The sequence below is a fragment of the Hyla sarda genome, chromosome 4 (assembly GCF_029499605.1).
Source record: "Hyla sarda isolate aHylSar1 chromosome 4, aHylSar1.hap1, whole genome shotgun sequence".
NCBI classification, from domain to species: Eukaryota; Metazoa; Chordata; class Amphibia; order Anura; family Hylidae; genus Hyla; species Hyla sarda.
This window is the reverse complement of record NC_079192.1, coordinates 166,994,425-167,008,527: the sequence shown is the minus strand read 5'-3', so window position 1 is coordinate 167,008,527 and position 14,103 is coordinate 166,994,425. Positions and strand designations below refer to the sequence as shown.

The 14,103-nt window shown below is 40.1% G+C and overlaps 1 protein-coding gene across 3 annotated transcripts in view; it reads right to left on the bottom strand.

Annotated features, from left to right (window-relative positions):
• The window catches only part of SNX22 (sorting nexin 22), a 51,329-nt gene that overhangs the window by 2,074 nt on the left and 35,152 nt on the right, over positions 1-14,103 (bottom strand). For 2 of the 3 annotated variants that reach the window (XM_056572637.1, XM_056572635.1), the window contains 3 exons: positions 7,099-7,193; positions 6,247-6,282; positions 1,743-1,810 (listed from right to left, as the gene is read on the bottom strand). In XM_056572637.1, the coding sequence (XP_056428612.1) occupies positions 1,743-1,810; positions 6,247-6,282; positions 7,099-7,193 (199 nt within the window). The remainder of the gene's footprint in view (positions 1-1,742; positions 1,811-6,246; positions 6,283-7,098; positions 7,194-14,103) is intronic. The other variant, XM_056572636.1, reaches the window with a different exon arrangement.

Here is a 14,103-nt window from a genome sequence, read left to right as displayed (position 1 = left end):
CCTTTGACTTTAATGGATAGCAAAATATACACGTGTGAACATACCCTAAGTGTGCAAAGAGATTTGCTGGCTTCTCTATTCGCTGTCAGAAGTGCAGCACTATCACATCGCATCCACAGTAATTCTTACAGTGACAGTGCTGCGCTCCTCACAGCCAGAAGAAGCGCAGCACCACCACTGCACGCTCCTCCTCAGCACGTCCATGGTTATCCAGGGCTCGAGTCCTGCAAGACCGACCCTAGATTATGCTAACCCCTCCCCAACTGACCTACAAGAGGGTGAAGGACCTTTGATGATGTCACCATTCAGTGACCAGTTACATGTTGGGGGCGGAGCTCAACCATGCAGGATAGGAGAGATGGTGGTTAAAGGACCTTTGATGATGCTGTGGAGGAGGCGGGGCTGACCTAGAGTGGAGGTCACATGTTTCCAGCACACTGTCACTGCTGCTGTGTTTAAAGAAATTTGCTCCTTAGAAAAACCCCAGTAGTAAAAAGATTACATGAGGAGGGGGTTTGTTACAGTGTGTCACTCCAGTAGTAAGATTATATGAGGATGGGGAGAGAATTGTCACCCAAGTAATAATGTAGGGATGTCAAAGGGTGGAAAAAACACCAGTTATGTTATGTATCTGGATAAAGCCATACACAAACCAGATGAAAAAAACACTGGGCATCAGTACTAGAAAGATAGATGGTGTCCCATAGACAGAGGTGCCTTTTAAAGCATAACTTTTAATTCTAGCTACTAAAAAAAAATACACACCCAAATTAAACGTGATAATTCCCAAGTGAGAATACTATATAAGTAGGTAGTAAAATTAGCAATATCTGCCAAGTATGGTAAGGTGCTGCTCTAATGCAGCTAATTAATACATGTTCTCCTCATATTCAAAGATAATGTATCACTGTCCCGGCGAGTTTCCATGCAAGGGACCCAATTACAACAGTCACCCACACTTCATCAGGGGACAAGCATCATTTTAATATAAAGATGTGCAATTATGCATTAAATTGATGCAAAAAGTTATTGGATAAAAGGAGAAGAGCCAACTCCATTAATAAATACCGTACATAAATGGAGTGATAATGCTGATTCCAAATTCAGTCAGCCATTAACTATGTGCAAATATTAACCGCACTCTTATGGTAAATAACATCCCAGAGGTACATGCTAATAGGCAGGTTAGCCCCAAACTGTCCGGTGTATGATGACAGTCCTATATAGCGTGTAACTAGTGGAGGGGTCTGCGGGGTCCCCGTCCCCAGGAAATGGAATGACGTCAGCACTGCCGGACCGTGAGGCCTGTGCCGGACCAACGGGGGCTCGTAGGAAGGTATGTATGAGTTTATTTTGTTTATTTTTGAGGCACGGGCATATATAAAAAAGTGTTCCACTACAGTTGTCCTTTAAGCTGCAGAAAATACACAGCAAAATACAACATGTGTGACCCTACACTGAATGTATAAATTGCATACCAAACTTTTGTATTTGACATTTCTATCACAAAGGATCCAATGGGCAGCAGCCCCACATTGCTGAAATGAGGTGAAGAATTACTGGGATATTATTTTAGGCTTTTATTTATTTAGTGTTGCTACACCAAACATAGAAAAATAAGGATGATCTTATTGTTTATTAGAAAGGATGTAAAATTGGGGTAAATAAAATAAAAAATAAAAATCAAACCTGCTAAACTATTATTTTGCACAAAATAGCTCAGTAACTGGTACACATCTTACCTGTGTCTGGAGGGAAAATGTACAGGTCCTTGTAAAATCCTACAACTGCCTTATGTGCCAACTGTGAACTGCAGGGAAAACAAGAAGAAAAAAAAACAGGAAAGGATTATGTTCATATATTCCCGTTTATGGCTGGGTGCAGATATTTCTGTGGTGCTGCGCTTAATACTTTTTTTTTCCCCCTTAGCCAAAATTCAGACTAGATCAAAAAGAGTAAGGCTGGATTCACACAGCATTTTTCTGCACACATGACATACCAAAAAACACATGCAAGGGACACAACAATGGTTTTTTTTATTGGAATATCTGTGTGCAGTTCACAATGTTAGCATTGGCACCTATGGACATGTCATTTAGTCCAACTATATTCCTAATTGTCATTGAATGGGGCTACTCTGCTTCAATCACTGCAATAAAAAAAAAGAGTCAAAATACATGACAGTCAAAAGAGTCAAATACATGACAGTATGGTTTTTAAACCGGAGACAAAAACGTGGTCAACCACGGTTTTGACTCCGGTTTAAAAACCGTACTGCAACCGCATATGTTTTTTTTTTTTTTTAACATGGACGTCAATGGGAAACGCACATATATACGGTTCCATATGGGACACCATATACGGTTTTTACTTTGCAAATGCACATTTGCATCCTAAAGTCCCCACACAACACCACTCCCATTAAAAATTGACAAAATTATTAAAAACGTATGTTTCTTTTTTCTATAAAAACGGAGAGAACTGTATGCACTTTTAAAAACAGTATACAGTTTAAAAACGCATACGGTTTACTTTTTCCCATACTGTTCCATCCGCTTTTTTTGCCATATGGTTTTCTTTAGAAAAACGGATTGAAAACCGTACGGCAAAAACGTGATGTGAACCCAGCCTGACACATTCTGACCACATGCCGCCAACAGCTTATGTGGTTTTACCATGAGGGGGAATTTCTGCTCTAACACTTTCCAGCTGCAAAGTTTGTGGCACTTTGGGACACAATATGACATATCATAAGAGTATTGTAGTTGGTAAAGCATAGCAGACACATGTAGAAGACTATGCATAAAACTATCCATAAAAAATAGCAACCTGCAGCTTTATACACACACAAATTACAACTTCTGATTTGATTATGTCAGATGTACAAAAAAAAGCATAAAAACTTAAATAACTGGCTAAACAACGCAATGAGAAGCCTAGAGAACAAATGTGCTACACATTCCGTACAGGTAACTGCAGACACTGACTTGCTTCCTGTACTGTACATTTTTTGAAATTATATATATGGCCACTAGGTGGTGCCACAGTTTAGTAGATGATGCTGCATTACACAAGCATTCATAACTTATAGAGGTACTCCAGTAGAGACAAAATGTTTTCAAATCAACTGGCACCAGAAAGTTAAAAACAGGTTTGTGAAATACTTCTGTTAAAAAAGCCTTCCAGTACTTATCAGCTGCTGTATGCTCCAGACAAAATTGTGTAGTTCTTTCCAGACTGACCACCGTGCTCTCTGCTGACACAAACATAGGTGCAAAAATTGCTAGTTTTGGTCCAAAATGTGGAGTAAAAAAGATCAAAAGGTAGCATGAGTCGCAAAAATGGTACCAATGAAAAGAACAGAGTGGTCCTGAAAAAAAATAAGCCCTCACGACGAAAAATAAAAAAGTTATGGGTGTCCGAACATGGCAACGCAAAAAAAAAGGAAATGTTCCTTATAAGACCATAAAGTGACTGTGCTTGCTTAAATGCGGTAAGAGTCGACACTCACCACTAATGACAGACATGATTAGATGGCATGATCAAGGACAATCACATCATCAAAAACATTGGTGTGATTAAAGGGGTATTCCAGGAATTATTATTTTTTTGACTATGCTACAGGGGCTGTAAAGTTAGTGTAGTCCATAATATAGTGTATGTACCTGTGTGTGATGGTTTTCACACAATTCTTCTGTGATTTTCACCCCAATATTTGTTTTCCCCAGCATACAAAATGACTGTTGTCTCATATTTTTCCCAGGTTGCAATGCGGCCGAGACCTGACTCACTAGTCAGCTGATGACAGGGAGCCTGTCTGCTTCAATGGCTAGAGGGATCAATCTGCAACTAATGCAACAGCTGTAGGCACCCTGATTGAAAACCACAGGTCATTTGAATGGATGCAGCTCATTTATGTTTCAATGGGTCGGGTGGCTGATGTGTGGGAGGGAGGAAAATTGAATTATGGGATTTGTAAGCAAAAAAAGAAAAGTCAAGCAGGAAATACTAGTTCACAAAAAGCCAGCCACAGTGTTATGGTAATCTCACAACATAGCCATTTAGCCCCAAGACAAGTGCAGATCCTTCCTAAGCATGTCATTACTGTTTGCCAGGTACGTGCTAAAATCACCTTATGGTGGATAACCCCTTTAATCATAGATGCCAGCTAGCTCTTGGGGGCTCATCTTCTGATGAGCTAAAAAGCTAAGGGTGGGTCACCTTACTCGCCTCAATTCGCTAGTTCGCAGATTCACTGATGCAGCCTGGTCCTGCCAGGCTGCATCAGTGGAGCACAAATCACACTGTATAATGCTATACAATAGGCACAGCATTATACAGCGATTGCAAACTAATGATTGCATATAAAAGTCCCCTATGGGGACTCAAAAAGTGAGAAATAAAAGATTAAAAAAATAACATTTTATATAAAAGCCCCTCCCCTACTAAAAAATTAAATAACCCTTTTCCCATTTTACTCATGTTTGGTATTGCTGCATCCAAACTATTAAAATATGTTTATGATCCTGCACGGTAAGTAACAAAACAAAAATGGCACCTAAAAGAAACTGCAGATCACAGTGCAAAAAAAATGAGCACTTGAGCAGCCCTGTATACAAAAAAAATAAATACATTTTAGAAAACAAACGTTATAGGGGAAAAAGGACAATACTAGGAATACCGATTTTGGTTAAAATGATTCCAAATTTATATAGTTTTTCTATGTTTGTAGTTTTTAATAAAACAACCAAACAAAAATGTTTTTTTTTTATATCGCATTGAGCTAAAGAATAAAGAGAAAATGTCATGTTTACTATGTAAAAACCAATCCCCCAAATTTACATAATTACAGTTTATTTTACATTTTTTCCCATGAACAATAATTATTTTTCGTTTCGCTGTACATTTGATAACAAAATACGAGTTATACCTCTAACCCGCCTCCCGCCCCAAGACGTATGCATATGTCCCAGTTTCTGACATGTTCGCGCAACTGGACAAATGCATACGCCCTGGCGATATCCTGCTCAGCACAATGCACTGCAGGAGGTCACTGGTGGGACCTGGCCGAGACCGGGATCACCACATAATATAACCTGTAAAAGTAAAAAATGTAAGAATAAAAGTTTTTTCAATAAATTATGAAAATAAAATAATAATAAAATAAATGCCTCTTTCCAAATCCCCCCCCCCCCCCCCAAAAAAAAAAACCCACGAGAGATGGGGAAGAAATAGATTTCAACACATCCTTTTTTTGCCTTACACAAAATAACATAGTTGACTACATTTCTGTATACTGATGAGTTACACTATCACTGACACAACGGACTATAATGTCCGCTTTAGCTAGTTTAACCTCAAAAAATTATATAGTTCACCTGTTGTAAACTGTTTTGTAATATATCTTATTAACTCATCAGTATCAAAAACTTAATAAAATGATGTTTTTAGCTATTTGATAGTAAGTTTTTGATACTGATGAGTTAATAAGAAATATTACAAAACAGTTTACAACAGGTCAACTATATCTGTCATGGATCCTATGGACACAAGACCATGATGTCAATGTGAATGTGATGTCAACAGAGATTAATATATTAAATTAAAGGGGTACTCTGCTGGGAATTTTTTTTTCAAATCAACTGGTGCCAGAAAGTTAAATGGATTTGTAAATGACTTCTATTAAAAAATCGTAATCCTTCCAGTACTTATCCGCTGCTGTATACTCCAGGGGAAGTTGTGTAGTTCTTTTTAGTCTGACAACAGTGCTCTCTGTTGTTATCTCTGTCTGTGTCATGGACTGTCCAGAGAAGGAGAAAATCTCCATAGTGTACCTCTCCTGCTCCAGACAGTTCCTGACACATACAGAGATGACAGCAAACATCAATGTGGTCAGACTAGAAAGAACTACACAACTTCCTCTGGAGCATACAGCAGCTGATAACTGAAGTACTGGAAGGCTTTTATTTTTTTAAATAGAAGTAATTTACAAAATCTGTTTAACTTTCTGGCACCTGTTGATTTGAAAACATTTGTTTTCCCCTGGAGTACCCCTTTAGTATTTTTAGATAAATACAGATAATACTCATAATGGACGTCACTTTCCATTAGCTGTAAAACCTTTGCTTCACTGGCAGTAAAGAGATCTTAACATCACAAATACAAGTTACTGATGTCATATTGGGAACAGCCATCAATTAAAAACCTGGTGAACCATTTGGTGCTTAATACAACAGAAGACAGTACCTGGTTTCTCCTGGAGTGATGTCTGCCAAAAGCCTGCTGGAAAGAAAAGTTGTAACAGACTATTTACTAAATTGACTTTTCTTATGGCTTTCAATCCAATTTTTAGTGGTAGTGAGTAAATATTTTAGGATTTAAGGGCAACATTATTACAGATTTGAAACATAAATTTATACCCACAACTGAGGAATCCATAATATTTACCTGAATAGAGTTGATTTTGCAACATGTATGTGGATCTGTGCAAAACCCATTCAAATAAATGTCACATTCATAGAAATTTGGCATGTGTAAGTTAACCCTTAGACTCTATTCATATTAATGTGTTTCTTTAAAATCCATACATAGCATGAAAGTCTCCTGACACATGCGCCGAACATAAAGACCTACAGTATAATACAGTGGCAAGTGTTTGGCATACAATATAGCCGCCTGCTCGGCCCTCTGCAGTTATATAACTAAGGGGCCACTGCAGAAAGGGCGGTATAAGGAGGCCTGTAAAGCGTGTGTGTGTGTGTGTGGGGGGGGGGGGGGGGGTTGAAGGAATGCCCGGCCCCCCATTGCACCAAACAGCCTAAATTGCATACTAATAATTGGATATTACACAGCAACAGTTCTCTGGACAGTCATATTAAAAGGTAGCATATTACTCTGTGTAATGTCCCCTATAAAGCTCTATAGACCCCCTTTATGAGCCCCTCCCCCCCACCAGATACCAGTTCTCCTATATACTGTATAAGTTGTCCATCCTGATTGATGTTCTAGGCAATTTCTCTAATCACTGTTCACACCATTTCATCTATCCAGTTTTGATCACATTTTCACACCCCAAATATTGCAATAGTATATACTTACTCTAAGCTGCAGTTCTTTTTGCCTTGTGGAAAGTGTTTCACTTTTAGAAAATCTAACAGCTCTTTGGGAACTTCTTGGTTGAACCACAAAACCCCCTAAAATAGAATAAACATGAAAATGTTAGCTCCTGTGTTCAAGGTCTCACACAAATATACAAACGTGAGAAGTGAAATAATAAATGTCATTGTGACATGTGAAAGCACATTCCTCTTGTATGTCCCAAGAATATGCATAGTACAGTTACCTGCAGTGTGTAATATTAACTCCTTAAGAATGGAACCTTTGGGATACAGTATCTCACATAAGTGACAACACTGAAGTAGTGACACTGCTACAATGTTAAGTAGTGAGTATACAGCCTGTATAACAGTGTTCAATGTTGTGTCCCCTCAAAACTCACACAGCTATTAATGTCTAAACCTTGGCAACAAAAGTGAGTACACCCCAAAGTGGAAATGTCCAAATTGGGACCAAAGGGTCAATATTTAGTGTGTCCACCATTATTTTCCAGCGCTGCCTAAAGCCTCTAAAGCATGGAGCTTCACAGGTTGCCACTGGAGTCCTCTTCCATTTCTCCATGACAACATCACAGAGCTGGTAGATGTTCGAGACCTTGCACTCCCCACCTTCTGTTTGAGGATTACCCACAGATGCTCAATAGGGTTTAGGTCTGGAGACATGCTTGGCCATCCCATCAGATTTACCCTTACATTTACAGTGGTTATTTTGGAGGTGTGTTTGGGGTCGTTATAATGTTGCAATACTGTCCTGCGGCCCAGTCTCTGAAGGTAGGGGATCATGATCTGCTTCACTAGGTCACAGTACATGTTCACATTTATAGTTCCCTCAATGAACTGTAGCCCCCCAGTGCCAGCAGCAGTCATGCAGCCACACTCCCACCACCATGCCTGACTGTAGACAAGACACATTTGTCTTTGTACTCCTCACCTGGTTACGTACACATGCTTAACCCCTTAAGGACCCGAGGTTTTTCCGTTTTTGCATTTTCGTTTTTTCCTCCTTACCTTTAAAAAATCATAACTATTATAATTTTGCACCAAAAAATTCATATGATGGCTTATTTTTTGCGCCACCAGTTTTACTTTGTAATGACGTCAGTCATTTTACCCAAAAATCTACGGCGAAACAAAAAAAATCATTGTGAGACAAAATTGAAAAAAAAAAAAAAACGCCATTTTGTACCTTTTGGGGGCTTCCGTTTCTACGCAGTGCATATTTCGGTAAAAATGAGACCTTTTTATTCTGTAGGTCCATACGGTTAAAATGATACCCTACTTATATTGGTTTGATTTTGTCGCACTTCTGGAAAAAATCATAACTACATGCAGGAAAATTTATACGTTTAACCCCTTAAGGACTCAGGGTTTTTCCGTTTTTGCACTTTCGTTTTTTCCTCCTTACCTTTTAAAAATCATAACCCTTTCAATTTTCCACCTAAAAATCCATATTATGGCTTATTTTTTGCGTCGCCAATTCTACTTTGCAGTGACATTAGTCATTTTACCCAAAAATGCACAGCGAAACAGAAAAAAAAATCATTGTGCGACAAAATTGGAAAAAAACGTCATTTTGTAACTTTTGGGGGCTTCAGTTTCGTTTAAATGACCTTTATTAACACTTTTTTTTTACATTTTTTTTGCAGTGTTATAGGTCCCATAGGGACCTATAACACTGCACACACTGAACTCTCATCCTGATCACAGGCGTGAATTAACACGCCTGTTATCAGTGTTATCGGCGCTTGACTGCTCCTGCCTGGATCTCAGGCACGGAGCAGTCATTCGTCGATCGGACACCGAGGAGGCAGGTAAGGTCCCTCCCGGTGTCCGGTCAGCTGTTTGGGACGCCGCGATTTCACCGCGGCGGTCCCGAACAGCCCGACTGAGCAGCCGGTCACTTTCACTTTCACTTTAGAAGCGGCGGTCAGCTTTGACCGCCGCTTCTAAAGGGTTAATACCGCACATCGCCGCGATCGGCGATGTGTGGTATTAGCCGCGGGTCCCGGCCGTTGATGAGCGCCGGGACCGACGCGATATGATGCAGGATGGCGGCGCGATCCCGCTTCATATCGCGGGAGCCGGCGCAGGACGTAAATATACGTCCTGCGTCGTTAAGGGGTTAAAATTGTCATCTTCTGACCCCTATAACTTTTTCATTTTTCCGCGCATGGGGATGTATGTGGGCTAATTTTTTGGCGCCGTGATCTGAAGTTTTTAGCTGTACCATTTTTGCATGGATCGGACTTATTGATTATTTTATTCATTTTTTCGTGATATAAAAAGTGACCAAAAATGCACTATTTTGGACTTTGACATTTTTTTGCGCGCACGCCATTGACCGTGCGGTTTAATTAATGATATATTTTTATAATTCGGACATTTACGCACTCTGTGATACCACATGTTTATTTTTATTTACACAGTTTTTATTTTTTTTATGGGAAAAGGGGGTGATTCAAACTTTTATTATGAAAGGGGTTAAATGATCTTTATTAACATTTTTTTTGCAGTGTTATAGCTCCCATAGGGGGTTATAACACTGCACACACTGATCTTTTACATTGATCAGTGGTTTCTGATCGACGATTCTGCTGCTTGACTGCTCATGTCTGGATCTCAGGCACGGAGCAGTCATTCGGCGATCGGACAGCATGGAGGCAGGTAGGGATCCTCTGGCTGTCATGTAAGCTGTTCGGGATGCCGCGATTTCGCCGTGGCGATCCCGAACAGCTCCCTGAGCTAACCGGCATGGTTTTACTTTCACTTTAGACACGGCGTTCAACTTTGAATGCAGTGTCTAAAGGGTTAATAGCGCACGGCACTGTGATCAGTGCTGCGCGCTATTAGCCACAAGTCCCGGCCGTTGTTAGAGGCCCCGCGTTATAGATCGGGAGCGGACTCATGACGTACCGGGCATAGATAACCTTTAAGGGTTATCCAGGAATAGAAAAACAGAGCTACTTTCTTTCACAAACAGCTCCAAGTCTGTCCCCAGGTTGTGTGTGGTATTGCAACTTGGCTTCATTCACTTCAATGGAACAGAGCTGCAGAACCACACCCAACCTGGAGACAGATGGGGAGCGGTTTTTGAAAGAAATTAGCTCTCTTTTTCTATTCCTGGATAACCCCTTTAACACTATCTGAACCAAATAAGTTTATCTTGGTCTCATCAGATGACAGGACAGGATTCCAGTAATCCATGTCTTTAGTCTGCTTGTCCTCAGCAAACTGTTTACTGTTTGCAGTATATCTTGTGAATCATCTTTAGAAGAGGCTTCCCTCTGGGACGACAGCCATGCAGACCGATTTGATGCAGTGTACGCTGTAAGGTCTGAGCACTGACAGGCTGACCCTCACTCCTTCAACCTCTGCAGCAATGCTGGCAGCACTCGTATGTCTATTTTCCAAAGACAACCTCTGGATATGACGCTGAGCACATGCACTCAACTTCACATGTTGGGGTTTCACACACTAGTCTAATGGAATATCCCGCTGGTATCAGCTATGGATAATTTATTGTGCACGCCTCTGGCACTTTAGTGGCTTCCTGTGCACCGCACTTTGAAATCTACACCAGCTAGATTTTAGCTATAAATTACGCCTTTTGTTGTAAATCCGGTGGGCACAGCATCAAATCTGTGTTTTAACAGTAAGGGACCAGTTGTAAATGAACTCCTTAACGATGAAGGACGTATATTTACTTCCTCCGCCGGCTCCCGCGATATGCCGCCGGCTCCCGCGATATACCTTACCTGCCTCATCGGTGTCCAATCGGCGAATGACTGCTCTGTGCCTGAGAACCAGGCAGGAGCAGTCAAACGCCGATAACAATGATCACAGGCGTGTTAATACACGCCAGTGATCTGTGTAAAAGATCAGTGTGTGCAACGTTATAGGTCCAAGACAAGTAAAAAAAAAGTGTTAATAAAGTTCTTTTAACCCCTTCCCTAATAAAAGTTTGAATCAGTTAATTAAACTGCACGGTCAATGGTGTACACGTAAAAAAAATTCCAAAGTCCAAAAAAAGGGTATTTTTGGTCACTTTTTATACCATAAAAAAAAATGAATAAAAAGTGATCAAAAAGTCAGATCAAAACAAATATGGTTCCGATAAAAACTTGTGCGGAAATGTCCGAATTATAAAAATATATCATTAATTAAACCGCACGGTCAATGGCGTACACGCAAAAAATTCCAAAGTCCAAAATAGTGCATTTTTGGTCACTTTTTATATCATGAAAAAATGAATAAAATAATCAATAAGTCCGATCAATGCAAAAATGGTACACCTAAAAACTTCAGATCACGGCGCAAAAAATTAGCCCTCATACATCCCCATGTGCGGAAAAATGAAAAAGTTATAGGGGTCAGAATATGACATTTTTAAACATATAAATTTTCCTGCATGTAGTTATGATTTTTTCCAGAACTACGATAAAATTAAACCTATATAAGTAGGGTATCATTTTAACCATATGGACCTACAGAATAAAGATAAGGTGTCATTTTTACCGAAATATGCACTGCGTAGAAACGGAAGCCCCCAAAAGTTACAAAATGGCGATTTTTCGATTTTGTCGCACAATGATTTTTTTTTACCGCTTCGCCGTGGATTTTTGGGTAAAATGACTAATGTCATTACAAAATAGAATTGGTGGCGCAAAAATAAGCCATAATATGGATTTTTTGTTGGAAAATTGAAAGGGTTATGATTTTTAAAAGGTAAGGAGGAAAAAATGAAAATGCAAAAACTGAAAAACCCTCCGTTCTTAAAGGGGTACTCCGCCCCTAGACATCTTATCCCCTATCCAAAGGATAGGGGATAAGATGTCAGATCGCCACGGTCCTGCTGCTGGGGAGCCCTGGGATCCCTGCTGCGGCACCCCGCTATCATTACAGCACAGAGCGAGTTCGCTCTGTGCGTAATGACGGGTGATACGGGGGACGGAGCAGCGTGACGTCATGGCTCCGCCCCTCGTGACATCACGGCCCGTCCCCTTAATGCAAGTCTAAGGGAGGGGGCGTGGCGACCGCCGCGCCCCCTCCCATAGACTTGTATTGAAAGGGGTGGGCCGTGATGTCACGAGGGGCGGAGCCGTGACGTAACGATGCTCCGGCCCCTGTACTGCCCATCATTACGTGCAGAGCGAACTCGCTCTGTGCTGTAATGAGAGCGGGGTGCTGCAGCAGGGATCCCAGGGCTCCCCAGCAGCAGGACCGTGGCGATCTGACATCTTATCCCCTATCCTTTGGATAGGGGATAAGATGTCTAGGGGCGGAGTACCCCTTTAAGGGGTTAAAGCCTGGCTTCTGCTGTTGATCAGGCGGGTATAACTATTGTGCCTGTGCAATCATCCTAATGTAGATGTACATGCAGAGACCTCTAGTTAAGGCATTTTATGACACATTTACTTCACTGAGTATTAATGTAGTTAATATTACAGCAACTCTAAGCTTCATTTTACATGTTCCTAGCTTGAAGTAAATAGAGCTTGGACTTAAAGAGGACACAGGCATTAGCATTACTTTTTCAAAAGTTAGGTAGATAGTCTGGTTAACTTTTTGCAGTGGTCAGGAATTTATAATAGTGATTTGTCACAACTCTACATCAAATTTAAGAAAGGTGGTGTGGCTCACTCAGAGAGAAAATATACCTGAGGTGAACTGGTGTTACCTTCATCCAAAGGTCTATAAAATAGGAAAAGATTGGTATAGTTGAATAGTTCAACTAAATGACCAGTCCTGAAGGTATATAGAATGGAAGGAATAGAAGAAATATAGAGTATGATCCAAGTAGATAAATAATAGTAGTTTATTGCTAAATCACAAATAATTGTTAGTCACTAATGTTCACTGCCCATGCAGGGCCCTTGTATGGGACATAGAACTCAGTGTGTGTGACAATAGGTATAAAAATATGATGGATTTTAATACCTATTGTCACACACACTGAGTTCTATGTCCCATGTAAGGGCCCTGCATGGGCAGTGAACATTAGTGACTAACAATTATTTGTGATTTAGCAATAAACTACTATTATTTACCTACTTGGATCATACTCTATATTTCTTCTATTCCTTCCATTCTATATACCTTCAGGACTGGTCATTTAGTTGAACTATTCAACCATACCAATATTTTCCTACAACTCTACATCAGCCCTGGCCTTGCTTACAAAACTGACTGTGAATAGCATTTTCTAAAAGTTGCACATTTTGGCACACAGGTTAAATAAAGAATTTGCAGAAAAAGTTTGAAAGAAGGCCCCATACTGAAGTACTGCAGTATAAAATGTATACCATATTTATCACATGTCCTGCACCATTTAATACATTTGGTGAATGTACACAGTTTCCACCACACAAATTAAAAAGACGTTAACCTACACCCCTCTTCATAAATTCCCCCCAATGTCTGTACACTGAGCCAATTCCATGAGTAGATCCAAAATATGGAACAGGACAAATATTTCCATTATACTTTTTCTGTGTATCTTTTGGTTTTGGCTTAAAAATACTGATGGAAAACACTAACCAAGCAATGGCTTCTTCTTAGACATAGAAGCAATTCAAGGGTTACTGCTGGCCCTCACTATTGTTAGTTAAACTGGCAAGTCTTTATCTACAGTCAGGATTCATATATGAAGTTATTACTTTTGTACAATCACAGTTAGAAGGGGTTGCTGGGTGTGGGACCTGTCTGCAATGAGCAGCTGATTGCTATGATGCCTGCATTCTAAAAGGGTCGGCCTAAAACAGCAAAACCAATAATCCAAAGGGAACATCTCTCGCTCAGTAGATGAAAGAAGCTTCTATATATTGGGCCATAAACAAAATTGTGGTAGGTGTCACTGGTTGAGGTAGAACTGTATCAAGGCAAATAACTTCCTTCTAGCACATTAATTATATCATAATACTATGTATATTAGTTGTATCTGCCGGACACCAAAAAGAAAAGTGGTTGTGTGCAAAAACATTTTCCATTC